The sequence below is a fragment of the Aulostomus chinensis genome, chromosome 3 (assembly GCF_037954235.1).
Source record: "Aulostomus chinensis isolate RoL2024-O1b breed Wild chromosome 3, RoL_Achi_v1.0, whole genome shotgun sequence".
Taxonomy (NCBI): Eukaryota; Metazoa; Chordata; class Actinopteri; order Syngnathiformes; family Aulostomidae; genus Aulostomus; species Aulostomus chinensis.
In genome coordinates this window covers 5,426,331-5,447,770 of record NC_141322.1, presented here as the reverse complement: position 1 = coordinate 5,447,770, position 21,440 = coordinate 5,426,331, and the positions used below count along the sequence as shown (strand labels likewise).

The following is a 21,440-nucleotide window of genomic DNA, read 5'->3' as shown; positions in this document are numbered from 1 at the left end:
GGCTGGGCGGCAGGGCATGAACCAGGTTGGTTTCATGGCAGCTGCTGCCACGGTTGTGTGGTGGAGTGGAAGTGTCACTACGTTGCCTGTATGTGTGACGCAGGTTGTGGACTGTAAACCTGAACCAGGAATTCTAACTTAGGAAGCTAGTGCCAAAGCTGATCCTTACAGACTGGCTGTGTAGCAGTGGAAGGACACCAAAGCACTGAACTCTATAGATACAGTCAGTTTACTATTTAACCTGCATTGTCACCTCAGGGCCAGCGTTGGTCTCCCGCAGCATGGTTGCAGCACAGTGCTGGAGAAGTTGAAGCACATTCAGTACAGTGGTGCTGCTGTGGTAACTGAAGCAGTGGGTTGGGCTGTAGGTAGAGAGAAGTCTCAGTGCTTTATTTGGTGTTTTTTAATTGTCTGTTCTCTAAACTTTTACAAAGTCTGAGTTGTGATCCTGATGTCACAACAGATCTAAATCAAAAACCCGTCTGCGCTTCAGGTCTGGATGGTGGTCGGACATTCTTCAACGCTGTGAAAGAGGGCGACACTGTGATCTTTGCCAGTGATGATGAGCAGGACCGGATCCTATGGGTGCAGGCCATGTACCGGGCCACGGGCCAGTCACACAAGCCAGTTCCTCCCACCCAAGTACAGAAACTCAACTCTCGAGGGGGTGCAGCGCCACAGTTGGATGCGCCAATATCTCAGTTCTGTGAGTTTTCCTCTCTCCGGCATGTTATTGCTTTCAATGAGGCTAAATTGATCATGAGAGTAATAAGAGTGTGCAGCAGGTACCCAGAGTTCCAGTCTGCAGGTGTTGAGACTCTCTCAGCTCAGGTTGGGTACATTTTTAGACTCAGAATCACTTGAGCAGGTTAAGGAGAATATCATGATTCCGGTTTGATTGAGCACTGTTTTGACAGAAATTGCAAACCAATGCTGACCACTGGTGACCAGTGCATGGCAAGTTACTTGTAATATATTAGGTACTACTAGTAATATTCATTTAAAAGTAATAAATTACTTTATAGGCAGCACGGTGGTGCAGAAAGGTCTTGGTTTGAGTCCTGGCTCAGGCACGGGATCTTTCTGTGTGGGGTCTGCATGTTCTCCCTGTTCCTGCTGGGTTCTCTCTGGTACTCCAGCTTCCTCCCACAGTCCAAAGACATCAATAGGGGACCAGGTTAATCCAGACTCTAAATTGACCGTAGGCGTGAATGTGAGTGTGAATGGTTTTCTGTCTGTATGTGTTTCCCTGCCATGGACTGGTGACCTGTCCAGGGTGAACCCCGCCTCTCACCTGAAGGCTACAGGGATAGGCTCCACCCCCCATGACCCTTAACAGGATAAGAGGTAGAAAATGGATGGATGGATGGATGGATGGAAGTTACTTTCTCACCTTACTGTCTGTGTAGAGTAAAAATATACTGATTTGACTTCTGTGTTACTTTAACCAAAATAATCACAGAAGTTAGACAAGTCATCAAAAGATTTAAACATGTAATTCACAGCCTCATGTATGAACATTTTATTTATTCAGAAAGGCATTATATTTGTGTTACTGTGTAAAATAATACATTACTGTAAAATGTTGCTGTGACATGAAGTCACCTGCTGGCTCCTGCTCCTGCTCCCCTCACATGTCCACTCATCCCATCACAATGCCGTATCCTCCAGTGACAGTTGCAGTTTCTAGATATCCCATCAAAACAGCTACACTGACCTTAGAAGCAGCTTCCTCCACTCAGTGGCCTCCAACATGAGTCTGTTGATTGACTTTCATGGCCTTTCAATGCCCTGTGGCCTCTAAACAGCAAGTTTCAGGTCATAGTTACTGTGGCCACAAGGTGGCGTCTGTCAGTTACACATGATCATCGTTAACCGGCATTTATGACGTCTTCACTCCAGCGAGGGGAGGCTGAGGAAGCGGCATACTCTTCTCTATTGCAGGCCCATTTCATGCTTATGTCACAGCATTCCTCCTGATTTTCAAAGTATTTTCCATTCCTGTAAGTTTCAATCTGTGCATTGATTCCAGACGTGGACTTTGGATGTGTCTCTGGTCACATTTTGCTTGAACCAAAGACATTTTTAATCATCAGGGAACAAAATTAGCATGGAAAGCTTTTTTCTGTTGTGCTCAACGTCTCATTCTGTACACTTGTGCCTGCAACATTTTTATTATCAGCCATTTCTCTTCATACTGGCCACGCTTCCAACTGTTACTGCACTGTTCTTCCTGTGCTTGGCTCTCTGTTGTAAAACTGCTGTAGTGTTGAGTGTCGGTGGCTTTGCTATGTGTCTTTATGTTTCTCTGTTTGTCCCTTCTTCCTCCTCTTCTGTTTTTCATTTAAACCGTGACTCTGCTAACTTGTAGCTGGATTAAATGGTAAGTGCTTTCCTCCCCTTTCTTTCTCTTCCCTCCTTTTGTTGCCCATTTCTCTTCCTCTATTGAGAGTGTCGTTATATTTTCCATCCAATACTTCAGAAATACCAGGAATACTGACTTCTTTGAAACTTAGAATGCATGCAGACAGAATCTGATTTAGCTGGGAGTCTATCTGCATATTTGTTAGACAGGTACTGATGGATCCGCCTTGGTGGTGTTATATCATTAGAACGTAATCTTGATGTAATTTCTGCAAAAAATAATCTAACAAGTGTCAATTATTTGACAAATCAGAATAGAGATGGTTGCTGTGTCATTTCGTCTACGATGTTCACAATGTACAAAGTCACATTTGGGGGATCAATTCATAGACATCATGCTGCCTATTATTTTTGTTAAAACATTATGAATTTAAAGAAAATTGGTGAGTAAGATTTAGTTTAAAAAGCATTTTAACCTTTCACCTGGACCCTCTGGCTCGTAAATATGTCTAACAATGAAATTAGTTTGGGAAAAAAATATCTTTGAAGCATCAGACACTTGGTTCAAAATCTTTTCCGCGCTAAAGGTGGTACACGGAAATGTTTTGCTATTTTATTTATCTATTTTTATTGATATATTGGTCACAGAAATACTGAAAAATACAATTACGTACATAGGAACAACATGCATTGTGTCCTTTTTCAGTATCTGCCCAGTCCTTTTCTTTTATCCTTCTACAAACAAGAAAATAAAATGAAAACATAAAGGAATCCAGCAACAACGTACAAAACAAGCCAGGCCAACAACACAAGACATGGATCTCTAAACAAAAAGCAAAATGAAAACACAACACCCTCGGTATTAAACATTATATACACAGCCTGTATTTGACCCAAACAAAAAAATGACGTAGCAGTCGTCACTGTCATTCTGTCATATCCAGCAGTTGTGCCAGGAACAGCCCCACACCTCAGTGGAAATATCTTCCCTTCCAGCCGCTCTGCAGGTGACCCGCTCATAGCTCGCCATTGAGCTTAGCTCCTCTCTCCACTCCTTAAAAGTGGATTAAGTGGGAGCTTTCCAGTGCCGTAAAGTTATCCTCCACCCTGTTACCATAGCGAAATGACACCATGATTATCTGCATTTTGACATTTGGACGTTATCTGGTAGTAAACCCAGAAGGCATAATGAGGGATTTCTGATCAAGTGTGCACCCAACATTTTATTTTGGAACAAGATGATTACGTTCCACATGTCAGTTGTTTTGTCACACTCATATAACATACGCTCCGGAGTTCCCACCTTTCTGTGGCATCTCCAACATGTATCGCTTTTTCTGAGTTTCAGTCCTTTCAATTTGGAAGCAGTCCAGTGGGATCAGTTTTGTGATTTTATTTACAAAAGATGTGGAATATTACTGACTTTAGATGTTTTGACTTTTCTCCTGAGTGTGTATCCTTTAGGATTTCATACTTGCAGAGGTTTTTGGTAAAAGAAATAAGAAGAAAATAATACATACAAAAGCATCATGGGGTAGGGCGGTGGGGGATGCAGTGTAAAAGTAACAGTTAAAGTTGTGAAGGAAATATAATTTAATATAAATTATTGGAAATAGAACTCGGTCATGTAACTAGTTACTATTAACTAATTAACTATTGTTGTTGTTTTTTAAAAGAATTAATTAGAATTGAATTTATTCATATTATGACTTGCAGTTTGAATTGAATCATGCAGAATCTATACTTGGGAATAAAATAGAATAATAAAATCAATTAAATAGATAATATATATTGCAAGTAGGGCTGCACGGTGGTGTAGTGGTTAGCACTGTGGCCTCACAGCAAGAAGGTTCCGGGTTCGAGTCCCGGCTCAGGCATGGGATCTTTCTGTGTGGAGTTTGCATGTTCTCCCCGTGTCTGCGTGGGTTCTCTCTGGTACTCCGGCCTCCTCCCAGAGTCCAAAGACATGCAATTGGGGACTAGGCTGATTGATACTGTAAATTGACCGTAGGCGTGGCTGTGAGTGTGAATGGTTGTTCGTCTCTGTATGTTGGCCCTGCGATGGACTGGCGACCTGTCCAGGGTGAACCCCACCTCTCGCCCGTTGACGCTGGGATAGGCTCCAGCCCCCCCGCGACCCTTAATGTGTAGGAATAAGCGGAAGATGACGATGGATGGATATTGCAAGTAGGGGCAAATTAAGATTAGCACAAGAAGCTGAGGGGTAAACATCCATCCATTTTCTACTACTTATCTTGTTAAAGATTGAAGGGGGGGGGGGCATCCCAGCAGTCTAGTGAGAGGCGGGGTTCACCCTGGACAGGTCACCAGTCCACCGCAGGGCCATCAGGAGCAATTAGAGGTTCAGTATCTTGCTCAAGGACACTTGGACATGGTCACCGGGGGAAGTGAGGATCGAACCAGCAACCCTTGGGTTCTACCTCTTGGCCGTGCCACCCCTGCAGACAGAAATATATTGCCAAATTTTTTTCTTTTTTTTACAATCAGTTACGCATTTCAGGCACTTTTCAATAAAACTTCAAACATTCCAGACTCCTGAACTTTTGGTGCTTTTATTTCATTTATCGCAGAAAATGGAGAAATGTTGATACTTGAGGTAATTTTACACTTGTAATTAAAGATTTGACAAAACACACCTTCAGCACACAAAACACAACACACGGTCCTCGTCAGGCTGTGTGGCTGCCAGCGTGGTGCCAGTATCCCCAAAAACAGAGGTCACTGCAGGTGTGGTCACGCTGTGTTCAGCAGGTGAGCTGGAGGGTGCTGGCCAGTTGTAGAACACGACACATTTGTGCTTGATGAGCCGTCAGTGCAGGACCAACTCTAGGATCTTGGTGACTTTAAGGCATTTTTTGGTTTTACCAAGCAAAAGCTATAATGCAACTCACAACCATGAAATTTACATTGTATTGAATTTGCTTATACATTCATAAAATTCAGTTTAAATGGCATCGTTCACGACATGTAAATAACAGACAGACTTACTGATCAAATCCCTCAGGGTGCAATAGATGGAAACGACACACTCAGGATATGAAAACCTGCTTCCTAATTGTGAGTGGCAAGTTGCAGCACCTAATGTGCGTGTGCGTAAGTCAGTTTTATGGGCAAGCTGTTTTTGACACAACCGCTGGAGTCCCACTGAGCCCCAACCACTGGTAATTACCAAGGTAAACGTGCCAGGCCATGAATTATACAGTGTGGTTGCGGCACAATTAAACAAGGCAGCAGTCAGTCAATGTTACCAAATAACTACTTGCCTGTTCACACCTTTATCAGTGCAATGAATAATATAACATCATGTCACCGTCGCAGTCACCCACCCTCAGACCCAAGTCATCTCAACACTTGACAGTAACGACCCAGTGGGAGTTCATGACTGGCGCTATGACAATTGCCCCGAAACAACCAAACTTTCTATCTGTAGCGTTCTGAAATGTTTGCTCCAATAGGACAAACTGAAATTTTTCTCTTCCAATGTTCTTTTTAGCGGCAGACATGGAATGATGTGAATGCTCCAACATGCCCCTGTGACACAGTGATGTGTTTGTAACTGAGACCCAGCTGTGGTTTCTCATCTCCTCCATCATGTTGGTTATCCCAACTGCAACAAACTCAGAGGGGTTGTGTAGCTTTTCAACTCCCCTCTTTGATGGAGCCACTTCCAGGGCTGGATTGGACCTCTTCAACAGTATGAACCAGCTGTCTGCTAAAAAACAAAAGAAAAAAAGTTCCTCCTTGGATGTAGATTCTTTGCTGGTCTTGAACCAATCGCTGCTTATGTCATGAGTGGGGGCAGGATTATTCTGACCCACCAGAACTTTGTGACCGCCATATTTAAAAGTCCAGCTTGCACCAGTGTGAGAGCGTTCATCATGTTCAAAGTTGGACTATTATAATCGATATCAAAATCTAGGTGGCGCTCATCAACTATGTGATGGAGTAGCTGTAAGAAGGTGCTCAGGGAGAAATGGAGCTGAATAAAATGATATTATTAAATTTCTACTTGCTGGTTTAAAAGATATAGAATAGAATATTTAGATGCAGCATGACCAGCTCTCTACAGACACGAAGTGAAAAAAAGTCAAAAATGTTGTAGAGGTTATTTTTGTAATTTCTTGTCCAAAATGAAGTTGTGTATTAAGTGACATTGTCTTTTTTCAAGAAATTTTAAAAAGTAAAATTTGCTTGCTGCACTGAAATTGTTGCCCCCCCCCCCAAACTTTCTAGAAGAGCATTACTCTCAGTGACATCAGAGCTCTGTTGTTTTGTGGAGTTTTTAAAGATCCTAGAGTTCTCAAAGTGGGACTGAAGTACAGCACCGTCATAGGTAGCATGGTTGGTTTGATGCTGAGTGTTAGGGGCTCAGCATGGATCTTCTCAAGTGTCATGACAGAGACATGTTGATGTGTTAGTGTTTGTATTTTTCATGGCCAGTCCACAAAAAAAAAAAGCCAGCCATGTGCTAAATAGCCCCAAATCCTTTGACCACCAGAGCCAGGTCCAGCAGTGTGGCCATTGCCTCCCGGTTCCTCTCCTCTGGATCTATAAATGAGTAGCAGCCATCAATCATTGTCATGGCCGTCCTTCCCCAGCCCAGACGGACGGGGGTGACTGATGTCACTGCAAGTTACTGTCCAGCCCTCCTGCCTCCTCTCCCGCTCACTCACGTCAAACAGACCTGACAGGCCACCAGCTACAGACCAAAGGGGCGCCACAATGTCACCTTTTTAGATTTTTTTTTTGGGGGGGGGGGGACTTGTTGAGGGGACAAAATCAGCTTCGAGCATCCCGCTCTTGTTTTGTTTGTTGACTGACAGCTGGGGCGCTTTGGTTCGGCAGTTCGGAGGCTGACAATTCTCTCAATTATTGTGCAGCTCCGTCCTCCACGTCTGTCCCAGGTTTGTGCCCACTAACATGTCTGAGTGTCCACTGTCAGGTCGAGTCCATTTCATTTATATCGCAGCGAAAGTTGTCTCATGACACGTTACAAATAGAGCAGAACAACACCGCGTAGATTAATTTAGATTTTAAAGACCCAACAATTCCCCGTAAGCGACAACGGCAATGAACAACTGCCTTTTGAGCAGGCCGCGCACCCTGGTCTCTGCAGCGTCCATCGGCTTTGACTGGTTTTGGTGAAACATAGTGACAAAGAGGGAGAGAGATACCCCCCTGTATGTAGGCCATTGATTAGGTTCTTGCAATCATGTTTTTTAAGAATATGTTTTCGACATTCTTTTATTGTAGAATTATACAGTACTTAACAGTATCTGTAGTTTTGGTTTTCTTTATTTCACATCTGAGTTAATAGTTTCCAGGCCAATAAAGCAATTTAGAATTGAAACGAAGATGAAGAGTGAGACATACATGCGTGCACATACACACACGTGCACACACACACACACCTGCCTGTGAAGCCGTACATATATACGTGTATGTATGTGTGTGTGTTTATATATGTAAATGTGTATTATAGATTATATATATAAATTTATATTGTATATTTCATATTATTTATTTTTATATATTTCGTATATATGAAAGAGAGACGGGACAAGAATTAGCATAAGATATATAACAACGAACAATAATAGCTATAATATTAAAGATATGACTAATAGAAAGATTAATAAAGATGATAGTAATAATAGTTATGTAAAGTAATATTAATGGTACAGCAATGGTATCTGCTGTACTAAACATACTCAAACATGAATATTGAATACTAATATTCATATAACACCAGCTCTGTTATAAAAATACACACATTATTATGACATACTCATAGTGCTAATGCTTATTCTACTAATAATAGAGCAAATTTTCAACGCTTTTATATTTACTCTAAGAAAGAGAGCTCAAGAGTTTTTGACCACACATGAACTGAACTTTTTAGTCAGCATTCCTAAGCTGCTGCAGCAAAATCAACATAAACCCAACTGAAGACAAGAGCTCCTCTTTCATTTTTGTCTCTATTGGCATTTAAAATGAGGAACCAAAGAGAAAGTTAGAGAAATGCTTAACAGTCACACAGTCCACTGCTGATCAGCTGATGTCATCCATTTGCAGAAGCTTTGTTTGCACACAGCACTCGCTGGAGGCGATTTCCTGGTTATTCTGAATGGACAAAGCTTAAATCAAACCTGATTTTTTTGATTCTGTCCTTGCTGGAAAATTCTAGGCGCTCTTCTGAACGCATCTCGCTGGGAGCATTTGAGAGCACTTTGGAGGTGGAGTTCTTGTTCATCAGAGACACTAGGTGCTACAGTATGAAAAAGATTTGATATCTGCAAAAAAATATGGTGGTCAGAAAGCAAAAAAAAAGTGCTTCGGTGAACGCTAGTCCAAAAACTTTAACTCCCGAACTCCTACACACCAACATGTTGAGTTACATTCTACTCCCAAACACTGTTTCTAATCAGTACAAGTTGGTCACAGTAGAGTGAGTTGTTGGTTTTATTAATAATATGCACTATTAGCGGACCTGTTAAGATCCGAGACAGTCTGCAGGAGCCAGAAAAGGCTGCTGAAGTATCTCTGCACTTACTTTACAGCCCTCAGCCTCACTAACAAACTAGACCAACCACTGTATGCTTGCGTACCGCCACCTTTGTCAAAGCTTACTTCAAGCCCCCTCTTTTTCCAACAATCAGGACTTCAGAGGCTGTATCAGAGGTCTGGGGCCACAGACATTGCAGTGAAGTGGCACTAGGAATGAGGAGCTTGAGGGGGACATCCGAAGTTTTGGACCTCGGGCTCTGCTGAGCTGTAAGGTCAAGCTGGGTGGCGTAACACATAACCGGCCTAGTGGTAATGTCCTGTCCTATTGGATGTTCCATGAGTCCAGCAAACAGCACGAGTGACTCACCTCTGTAAACTTTAAGTTTATTGGATGTCGACAACTAAGTCACAAGTTTCAGTCAGTCCAGTTGTTTTAGTTCTTAAACAGGCTACAAGTTACATGACAAACATTTGTGTCAGTACGAACTAAACTGGCGCATTTGCAAAATAGCTAATAGAAATGTAAAAGTGGAACGATTGACAAAGTGGGAGCTGAGATTGCAGCAATAATGTTATGGTAATAGATGGGAGTATTAGCATTAGCAAGTAACCACGGTATTAGTATGACATGGATAGCTTTAATATTCACTATGAAATAACTTTTGACTGAGGTATGCCACCCTTCTAACCTGCTACCCTTCTAACTTGCTACCATTCATTGCGCTTAGCTAACTAGTGGTTTGCTGGTCTCTGTTGGTCTTAGCTCCCTACTACAGCACAAGGGAGGGAAGGCTACCTATCTTGTATATAAGTGTTATTGAAGGACACAAATTTAAGAAATAGACCTGAAAAGTAAAAAATGTGATCAAATCTGTGAATATGAATGTATAAATATGAATGAATAGAATATGAACCTGACCCTTGACCTCCAACCTAACCTCCAGCCTTCTGATAGAGCTGCCTGAGGAAACTCTCACTTCCTGTCTACCTTGAATTTATCCTGCCTGTTTATACAAAATAGCAGCACTCATGAAGGGCACATAATGGAGTCTGTTGCTGGACACGAGGCCAAAATTTTTGTGGTAGATTTCTGATCATATGAAATATCATGTTCATTGTTGCGTGGGCACTTAGATTGGACGTTTCAGTTGGTACCATCGTAGAACAGAACTAAAAGACCTGGTACCAACGTTGATATTGATTGTTTATTTTCCAGAGGAACTTAAATTCAGTACATGATGCACAAAGTTACTTTCAAGTGTGTTCAGTTTGACTTCATTGTGGGCAATTAATGAGATTAACCAAGTTAAAATGAAAGTTTAGCATCCCTCTTTCCATTCTGACTTTTTATATTCCTTCTTTCTGCCCCCCCCCTCATCTTCCTATCTTGCGGTGGGTCAACAGATGCGGATCGAGCCCAGAAACATGGCATGGATGAATTTATCTCTGCCAACCCCTGTAACTTTGACCACGCCTCACTATTCGAACTGGTGCAGCGCCTCACTCTGGACCACAGACTCAATGACTCCTACTCCTGTCTGGTAAGGAAATACTAACAAAGGTTTAGTGCTTTGGTGAGAGATGAAGACGGCTGCTTGAGGCCACATCCAGTGCTGGAGAAATTATTCAGATACTGTCCTTGAAAAAGTCAGTGTTAAATGAAAAATCCTCAGTCATTTTCTTTGACTCAGCCTTAAAAGTGCTAAATCATACGTAAATACCACACACAATAACCTCATCTTGACACCCATGGGTGCAGGTATGTTTGCTATTCACCCACATAATCATATTCTGCCTTTCAATCACTCTCAAATAGGTGTCTTGAGTTCACGAAGACATTCTTCCCTCCCGCTTCACTTCTTCGCAACTCCAGAGTGCTGAAATAGCCAGCCACGTATATTTAGCTTGTGGCTAATGGAGACTGATGGCTAACAGCAAAACAAACCTTTACAAACTGCTAAGTGCATCGTCATGTATTTTCAGTAATCAAACTCTTTGATTTGATCAAAATAACCGATGATAACGCTTCAGTTCTGTGCCAAGTGTGACCAGCATTTATCTATGCTTGCGAAACATTCCATGTGCTCAGTGACATCCTTCATCTGTGGGTGTTTAACCAGTTTGGAAAAAAAAGGCAAGTAAAAGGAGAACTGCATGAAGTTTGTTTCATGTGGGGTTAAGGGACATATCCTGCAGGTCAAGACCATCGTGTGAACCAAAGAGGCTGACTTGTTTTGTTTGTGTTCCCTACAGGGCTGGTTCAGTCCTGGTCAGGTGTTTGTCTTGGATGAGTACTGCGCTCGCTACGGTGTTCGAGGCTGCCATCGACATTTATGCTACCTGAGTGATCTGCTGGAGCGGGCGGAGAACGGAGCCATGATCGACCCCACCCTACTGCACTACAGCTTTGCCTTCTGTGCCTCTCACGTCCATGGAAACAGGTACACATCAAAATTTGTACAAGTCCTGGAACACACTGAACATGTCGGTCTACGTCTAAGAGATCCATGATGCAATTTATGACCCCCTTTTTTTTAAAGTTCATACTTTGGTTTGTTTGCCTGCATTTTTTTGCTTTGCATGTTGTTTGCCTTCTCACGTTTCCTCTTTCTTTTGTCATTTCCCTGCTATCCTTCTTTACTTTCACTAAATTCCTTTTACTGCCCCAAAACCCTTCCATATCTGCATTACCACTCCCTAGTCAGCGTGTGTCTGAGTTGTTAAACTGGCCCGTATCTGAGGCTGAATTAGAACAAGCCCTTTTCCCCGCCGCTCCTGAGCTCCCTCCCCTCGCTGCTAAGAGAGAACTCAAAATTATTGAGTTCATGAAGAAAAAGGACTTCAGGTCCCACATTTTCTCAGGAGCTAGAAGGTAAGTCACTTCAGAGTGTTTGGGGAAAAAAAACATCTTGACAGTCTTTAAGAACATAATTTAATTGACAAAAATGGGCGGCATGGCTCAGGGGTTGAGTGGCCGTCTAGCAACCGAAGGGTCGCTGATTTGATCCTCGACTCCGGTGACCATGTCAAAGTGTCCTTGAGCAAGATGCTGAACCCATAATTGCTCCTGATGAGTAGGTTGGCGCCTTGCATGGTAGCTCCACCATCAGTGTGTGAGTGTGTGTGTGAATGGGTGAATGAGACGACACTGTAAAGCGCTTTGCGTACCGCTAAGGTAGCAAAGCGCTGTATAAAATTGAGTCCATTTACCATTTACCAAAAATAACTGTTCATATAAGTACAGGCAGCCAAGTGCTTTGATTGACAGAATATAGTAAAACAAAAAGAAAAACATACTGGAGAAACAAGTATTTAAACAAAGGAAATGAGATGAAAATCTGTAGATTAGCTTAGAAACGGTTCTCAGTCACGGATCAAACAGCGTCAACTCCTGACACTTTAACTGGCCAGTGCTTCCTCGTGCAGGCTGTTAACTAAGTAGCGCTATTGATCCTGTCCTATCCTCCTGTCTAATCTGCTCAGATGCGCTTGCACATCAAACCTGTCAACATCATAGATGAGGCCTAACAAAGACAGAGAAGAGCCCCTCTCCACCTCTCTCCATCCATCCTTCCATCCCTCTCTACATCCACCCGTCCATCCTGCTGACACACAGTGACTGAGGACTGAGGCCTTTTCTGATCAGCCTGGACAGATGGACACTCGCTCGCAGAGAAAGGGGGAAAAAAAGAGAGAGGCAAATAGAAGACAAATATGACGAGAAAGGAAGTATGACTAATATCTGTGGAGGCTTGTCATCTTCATTTTTCCCTCTAAAAAGAAAAAAGAGGTCCACGGGTTTGATTTATTTTGGCTTGAACTCCAGCACATTTTTTTTTATTACTCAAACAAATTGACATACATAGAAAAGGACATCTGCATGTGTTAAGAGAAATAAAATCCAATTATCCAAACTAAAGAGCCCAACCCAAACCCACTGCCGCTTACATCAAGCAGAGACCTGCTCTGCCTGTTCCGCCATATTGCCTGGAGGTCAAGGCTTGACAGGTTGACAGGTTGTCATGTGTGATGGGTGAATGTCTCTGCTGCCAACACTGCTGCGCATGCCCCCATGCACACACCTCACCCAGACCAACCCCCCACCCAAACCAACAAACACAAACAGCCCAAACCCTCCCCGCCCTCTAACAGCCTGCTGGCCTCGAGACGTCAGTGCACCAACTCGTACTCACTTTCCTGCTCGTCTGCTAAAGTGTCAGGATTTGACTTCTGTCCAGCTACTTGTCGACTCCGTTTATATCGACTGATGGTTACAAAACGTCTTCATAATAGTTAAATAAATAAGAACACTCAGCTCATATTTGATATAAAACAAAGGATTATTGATTAAACCCCAGAAAAAAAATGAAGCTTCATAACTAAAAATGAATGAATGAAACGCATTGACAAAGAATCGAAAAATATAAATGTTATAGACTATAATATTATTAGATGTATTACATTTATGAAAGTCACATTTCAGGTGCATTGGCTGTACAAGACAAAAGAAGACACCAATAATTTACGCATTACTTAATTATTGGATAATTGGACCGATACTTGGCTAAAAAAAACTATCCAGCTGAAATGTTGTGCGTCTTCTTGGCGTTGTTTCTATTTTACATCCATATGTTTTTATGGAGACATTTTTTTTCTCTCTTATAAAGATCATTAATATGAGTGAATAAGACAAAAACAAAATATCTTCCCTCACAAAATAAAATTATAAAAAACAAAATAAACAATATTAATTTTGTGATCTTTTCAACTCTAGACTGGCGCATTCAAGTAATTTAAATCTAAAATGGTGAATGTACTTCACATGTACCTGAAATACTACTTACTGGTCTGTTGCGTGTAAACGCAGATATGAGCGTGTCGCTGTCTGTTACTGATGGCTCATTTACTTGTTGTCACTGGAGTTGTGTGACCATTGGGTCAAGCAAACATCAGGAAGCTGACGAGGAACAAAATGTAGCCGGGAAAAAAAACAAAAGCCCTGCAGTCGTTAATTAGTGTGAAAATGTCCTTTTTCAGTTTTTTCAGGATGTAAATGGTGTAACAGAGAAATATTGTGCTTTTATTTTAATGAATCCCCCTCTCCTACTTTAGCGCCAGCCCTATTATTACCCACAAAAAAGGCACAACTGTGACAAATGTGTCATCCCCATAACATCATTAACAATCAGTTCATCAGCATGTCACTAATATAACGAGCACCAGTTATAGCCAACCACCCTGGTTGTTCCATTATTTCTCCTTCGCCGTTTGCCTTGGTGTGGAAAAATCAGAATGAAAACTGATTATTACAAATTTTGTTTGCCACCTAAAAATCCTGACAGTGCTGCATATCATTGGAAAAACAAAACAAAAGCTTATTATGATTCTACGTGTATTATTTCTGTCCAGCTGCTGGTTAGTTCAAAGCAACCCATTCTCACTGTGTGGAGAAACAGGTTCTACAATTAATGCGTCAGGAATAAATTTCTTCTAGACATATAATGCGTTTCTAGTCATATTTTGGGCTTTGTTGCAATTATTGTGTTCAGTAATGTGATTTAATTCCTGTAAAAAGCTCATGAAAGTTGACTGCTGTGTGGATTTCAGTTCTGTCCAGAGTGAATATCAAACTGTGCAACGTGATGCTCTCACAGAACCAGAGCTGTTGCAGGAAGGAGCCTGCTGAGCTGTGAGGAGTTGTGGGTAATGCGGTTCAATTATTAGTTCATATGGTATCGCTAGCAGAAATGGCTTATTATGCTTAATTATACTTTATCTCTTCAGGAATCTGAAAATACTTTCAAGTTGAACAGTTGTGAAAAATCCATCTCGGTCATGTTTATAGAAATAAAATGTTCATGAATAAGGCTGTGAATACACTCTACCATTTTTTAAATGCCTGGTCATGCTGCTGTGGTTATTTTGGCAAATGCATGCTAAAGTAGTGTAATCAGTGTCTTATTACTCTACACAGACAGAGATGTTTTAAAGTAACGTATTACTTCCAAATGAAAGTAATTAGTAATATTTGATATTGTACACTTTAGTAGAAACCTGTCCAACGCTGCCAGTTTGTGACATCACTTCCTGTCCTGGGCGTGGTGACCTGGGCAGTTGAGGCCTACAGGTGGCCCTGGTGCTCTCACAGCACCTGTTCCACTGTTTGGCTGAGATGACCACTGATGAGCAGACTGGGACCCCACAACACAGCACTCATGGGGCTGTGTGGCGTGTGTCTGCAGGCCCCCCCCCCAACACACACACACAAACACACACACACACACACCCCTCACATAGTTTCTTGCTGTCCGCTGAAATGACATGTCAAAGGGGGGGCAGAGGGAGACAGAGTGTCATGTCTCCTGCTTCTCATCATGCTGTCACAGCCACCAGTCCAGCGCCTCTTCTGTCACATGCACTCTGCTCACACTCCACGCAGGCTCAACCATGTCACAAAGGATAAAGACATTGGATACACACACACACACACACACACACACACACACACACACACACACACACACACACACACACACACACACACACACACACACCTGCCTGTAAAGCCATAATTGTATATATTTAAATAATGGTGGTGGTAAAACTGAGCGTATCTAACTTTACATCATCGTTATCTAGGAATGTGTGCCTTTCACATGCTTAATATACTGATAAAAATGACATATGACAGATATCAAGTGTGTGTATGTGAAAAAGAAAGTCGTGTCAGATGTGTGAGGAGGGATGCAGTTTGGAGTAAAGTTGTACTACTATCTTTATAAGTGGGCAGTTTCAGTGCCCTGAGCTGAGGCGCATGACTTGACTTGAAGCAGACTCCAGTCACGATTCTAGCAGCCTTTGTCTGACTTCTTATCATCCCCTATGAATTACCCCTGACAGCAGCTTCACTCTGAAGTTAGAGTAGGAGGAGCTGGCTGTGTGGGTCATTGCAGCACATTATCACATCTTCACTTAAGCATGAATTTGACTTTGTTTTTATTGATTTTGTTATTTCTACAATTTGAATAAATGGCAAATAGTGATCTACCATATCGTACTCATCGCCATGTTGGTTAAGTACCAGTTTATGGCATGAGCGTTTTTCTACATTATTTTTTTCACTGCCTGTATTACAAAGCATGAGCAACAATAGATTTATGCAAAAACACACCATTTCAAAATGAGGATGCTGCTTGAAAGAGTGCAGTGTAGTTTACTGTAGAAGTATCAGTAAATACTCTCAGAAGAAGTACTTTGGTAGCCCTCAGATTGCAAAGCTCTTGATAACTCTTGATTTCCAATGTAACTTAAAAGCCCAAAGATACATTGCGGCTTCTTTATCATTATGTATATCTTGTTCTTCAGTAATACTAGAACCAGGTGTTAGTCAAGTATTTGTAATGCCATATATAATTACAGTCCTTAATCATTTTCAGTAACTGGAGCAGCAACACGAACATGATCGCATTCGTATTTTTTCATGGCCGATTGCTATTTCTTTTCTTTTAGCCAGATCGCAAAAATCACGTGTTTGCAGCCATTTTTGGTAAATATTGGGGCACAATGAGCATTGATTAGCGGTGTATTCCATCATTACTATGTTGGCTACTTTATTATCATTAGTTACAGTTATTTATACTACTTAAGCCTACTTATTTCATGTCATCAGGCTGCATCAAGTTATGGGGTACTATTTACTCTTAACCTTCAGTCTCTTGAGATATTTTGGTGGTCTTTTACTCAGACCACATTTATCAGACCCCCGATACATAGGAGAACCTTGCGCTGGAGGTCATATGGCCCAAGTTGCACTCCTTCTCCTGCTGGGAAAAGGTGAATTTAGAGAGCTTTGCCTTGAGGACTTCCTGTTGAAGTTGACCCAGTACCACATCCAACTGCTCTAATAGCTGCTGTACTGTCGAGGAGAAAACAACAATGTCATCAAGGTGTTAAGTAGTAGAGACCGACGTCGTTGGTATCCAAAGATTCTCTTTGGAATATGCTGGGGGCTTTACAGGGTCCAAAGGACATTCATTTCCACCCAAACAAATGCAAGAGGGTGTGGAACACCATTTTAGGCTGATAATCCTTGGCCACTGGCCAGTTTCCCAGTGGAGAACCATAAGGTACTAGTCAGTACATCCAGAGATTCCTCAATGCATGGCAGTGAGAACACATCTTTCTGGGTCTTGTTATTGAGCTGCCAGCAACTGATTTACCGCGGACTGGCAGCTTTCATTTCGACTAGCACAACAGGCTCAAACAATTCAGTCGCACCGAAGTACTGCTCTGAGCCGTTGGCTGGTACTATTTTCATTACACCGTGTTGGACGTCCCTGTATTTTTCCTTGCTGATCTGGCAAAGCCTGCATACCAGCATGATGGCAAGATCATGACATCATCGCAGTCCAGGGCAGGGCGTCACTAAGACAAGAAAGCTCAAAGCCAAACCATGCTCACACAGAACTCTTGGTCTTAACTGTGGAACACATCCACGTTCAAGGCATCTCAATTTTAGATGATACATTTTGATCCAGGTGTTGATTACCTTTTTATTTAAAAAAAACAATTTAAACAATTAAGGCATGCAGAGGCTGATGTGACATGAGTTTTGTTTCATTCCACGTATATTTGTTTAGCTTAAATCACATTAGAATAGAGTCTAAACACCCTGTGCTGGTATATTGCATGTATCAGCCTCCTGATGAAGTTCAGCCTGTATTGGTATGTCTTCACCTACTGAGAGATGTGTGAGACCAGGTGAGAGCAGCAAAGATGTGACAAAGATATTTGAAACATTTCACCTTCTCAACTTCCTCCGGCCAGTACGCCGAGGGCCGAGCTCAATACGATGTGACCTCCTGAAGTCTGTCGTGGTCTCCTTTGTTTTTGATGGTCAAGGCCCAGTTTGTTGTTGTAGCGCCTCCCCCCAGATGTTGAATGTCCTCCCTGTAGGCTGCTTCATTGTTGTTTATAATCAGTCCTACCGCAATGGTGTCTTTTATGGTGCTGGAGGAGTGTCAGAGGGTGTAGCCACATGTGAAGAGTGAGTGGAGGAGACGGCTGAGGACACACCCTTGCAGCGTTCCAGTGTTCAGGATGAGAGTTGAGGATAGTTGGCTTCCCTTTCTGATATCTCAGGGTCTGTGGCAAAACATTTTTTCACCGATTGGGCATAGTCCAGCAGGGCAATACTAGTTCAGATAGTTCCCTGCTGTTTTTGGGCACTGGGACAGTTGAAGCTGACTTAAGGTGGGAGGGGACCACAGCTGCTGTATCAAGAGAATGAAGATCTAAGTAAATACCGCAGGAGCTCAGTACTCTTTCGGTGAATCTATGTGGTCCATCTGCTTCGCTGATGTCAACTCTGCACAGGGTGGATCTGACCTGGTGCTGATGTACCTGTAGGGTCTTTTTCTTCTCTGACAGTGCAGGACGGTGCATTATTCTTGTGGTCAACGTGAGCAAAGGTGGCCAAAGGAAATGATGAAGAGCACTTTCTGAAGAAAGAAAATACATTTAACACAGTTTAGTTCCTGTGATGATACGGTTTTTGGTTACTGTGGTGACCTTCACAGATACATGGTGATACAGAGACCAGACATCTAGAAATATTGCTATTTCATTTTGAGTTGTGAAAGGTGACAGCATGATACATAATACTTTGATTTGAGCTGAAAACAAAACTAACTATTACATGACTGGTTTGCCTGCTGTGGAGCAACTCACAATGTAATAACGGCTCACAATGTAATAAAATCATGTGTGAGTGCATGACGTAATAATGCCACCTATGTACAAATCATAGTTAAACACAGGTCTCTGCCTGTCAGTGATTTCTAAGTAGTCAGAGTGCAGGTGTGGTGGTTATGGACCGATGGTAAAGGTAAAAAAATGGTGACAGTGCAACACTTTTCTCACAGGATAAGCCATTGTTACATTATGAGCTGTTATTACATCATGAATTGCTAAATAGTTGGGCTCATAACATAATAAATTGTTACATTATTACATAATGCGCTTATGATTTTATTACATTATGAACTTTTATTACATTTAAGTTATTACATTATGTGCCGTTATTACACTATGAGTTGCAACATGGTGTCATAAAGCAACACCTTACTAGAGGAAATGTAGTTAATTGGTCAGCACTCAGTGCCCTTCAGCTTCAAGCAAAAACATATGGCTGGCTCTTACTAAATCATAGAAACACAAGGAAGAAATGCAGGAGGGAAAAGAATTTCATCAGGACCTCGAGAAATCGAATTGTCAGTACTTGAAAGACAAAATACACTCCTTTGGCAAAGTTTCAGTCCCAAATAGTGATCAGAATCATCAGTATTACATCTGCATTTCTTTATTTCCAGTCACTTGAAGAACAAATCTTCTGTTTTGTTGGTTTTATCCCACTCTGTCACAGGGGAAGCATGGTGCCACTGTAAACGAAATATCATTCTATTCTTCTGTTCCTGCCGGTATGAGCACATGCAATGTCATTTCCCCTGAGCTTGGACAGGATAGATGGACTTTCAGAGTTGTGAAATGGTAAAAAAAAATCTGTCACAGTGAGAGTTTTCTGTGTATCATTGTTTTGTTTTCTTGCTATGATCCGATTCAAAAGTTATCACTCATGACGATGGTATGATATGTGCACACAGGACAGATAATTTTCTCAATTTGAAATGAGCCACAGGCAATCTAGGAATAGTACCAGAGCTTCTTCTTAGATGAAGCATCAGCATGGGCTCGGACAGAGACAGGGAGATGACAAGGCATTGGAATTCAGTGCCATTTACTGCATCTGTAGACATGCTATGATGTAATCATTGTGTTTTTTTTTTTTTAATCAAGAGCTTTTAGGTGTTTTTCCTTTGTTGGTATCAGGTGACCATGGGTCTCTGTGAGTTGAACTGAGCCCTCTCTTGTTCTTCTGTAACACTGGATCCGGTCTTAGTCAAGCAGTTTTAATACCATCCATCCATCGTCATCTTCCGCTTATTCCTTACTAGTAAGGGTCGCGGGGGGGCTGGAGCCTATCCCAGCATCTACGGGCGAGAGGCGGGGTTCACCCTGGACAGGTCACCAGTCCATCGCAGGGCCAACATAGAGAGACGAACAACCATTCACACTCACAGTCACACCTACGGTCAATTTAGAGTATCAATCAGCCTCGTCCCCTCTTGATGTCTTTGGACTGTGGGAGGAAGCCGGAGTACCAGGAGAGAACCCACGCAGGCACGGGGAGAACATGGAGACTCCACACAGAAAGATCCCACGCCCGAGCCGGGACTCAAACCCGGAACCTTCTTGCTGTGAGGCCACAGTGCTAACCACTGCACCACCCTGGAGACCAGTTTTAATACCATATTTCTTAAAAAAAATGAATAAATAAAAAATTCCCAGATGTGGGCTGGTGTGACAGCACAATGATCTAACTGCTAAATACTTACCCACAATGATCATGACAAGATCAAGTCAGGTCTAGGCCCAAACAGGCCAGGACCAAGTTGTGACGCAAGGTCAGGACCGAGTCCATGGGACAGGATACAGTGTTTGGCTTTCTTTGATCGTAGGGTTAGATCAAGCATACTCAGTGGATTGTGTCATTGTGAACATCAAGACATGTGATGTTCCTGATTTTTAATGCTGTTGAGGAAATGACAAAAACGGATGTGTTTTTCTGGCATTGATGCTATAACAAGCAGTAGATCCCCCTTTAGATTCAGTTACCTAATTTGATGAGTGCTGTTCACTTTGAATTATACTTTACTGGGATTTCAATGCATGTAGTTTATCCGCAAGGACACACGAATAAATAGAAACAATAATGTTCACATTTAGTTACGTGTAGGATTCAAGAACACTTCCACTTTCTTTCGCTAAAACACGCCATCTTTACGTCTGTTATCAGTCATGCTCATTATACAGGTGCAAGGAACCACATCTTTGTGCAGAAACCATCCTCACAACGCTTCATATCACATCCTGGCAAGCACCAACACACTCAACTCTCGCTCATCAAGCCCACAGCTGAGCTGGGATACTGTCTATTTGCTGGCAAAAAGTGGCACATATCGGCTAAATGGTGCAATTAAATAACTGGGGAGCACAAAATAATCAAACAAAAGTATGACGAGAAGGAAAAATCTGTCCTCTAATATCAACAAATGTCTGTCAATTCTATGGTGATTACTGGTGTAGCTCTTTAGCCTTTACTTTTTTTGTTTCAGGCCTGATGGTATTGGCACCGTGACTGTGGAGGAGAAGGAACGCTTCGAGGAGATCAAGGAGAGGCTTCGGGTGCTGCTGGAAAACCAGATTACACACTTCAGGTGAGAACCGTGTGGAACAGCCGTGTCTAGAACTCAGGCTTAAGCTAACAGCTGTGTGTTCAAATGGAAATCTACTCCTTTGTTTCCAAAGGTACTGCTTTCCGTTCGGGAGGCCAGAGGGAGCGCTGAAAGCAACTCTTTCCTTGCTTGAGAGGGTGAGACCACGATACCACTGAAAAAAATTCACGCTACTTTCATCATGAAGCACAAACA

General features: G+C 42.2%; 1 protein-coding gene across 10 annotated transcripts in view; it reads left to right on the top strand.

Annotated features, from left to right (window-relative positions):
• Nucleotides 1-21,440, top strand: part of cadpsa (Ca2+-dependent activator protein for secretion a) — a 192,110-nt gene that overhangs the window by 103,074 nt on the left and 67,596 nt on the right. For 6 of the 10 annotated variants that reach the window (XM_086198314.1, XM_086198304.1, XM_086198306.1 and 3 more), the window contains exons 11-16: nt 494-706; nt 10,297-10,433; nt 11,146-11,333; nt 11,594-11,764; nt 21,126-21,227; nt 21,319-21,382. In XM_086198314.1, coding sequence (XP_086054440.1) covers nt 494-706; nt 10,297-10,433; nt 11,146-11,333; nt 11,594-11,764; nt 21,126-21,227; nt 21,319-21,382 — 875 coding nt within the window. The remainder of the gene's footprint in view (nt 1-493; nt 707-10,296; nt 10,434-11,145; nt 11,334-11,593; nt 11,765-21,125; nt 21,228-21,318; nt 21,383-21,440) is intronic. The other 4 variants (XM_086198308.1, XM_086198312.1, XM_086198311.1 and 1 more) reach the window with 1 other exon arrangement.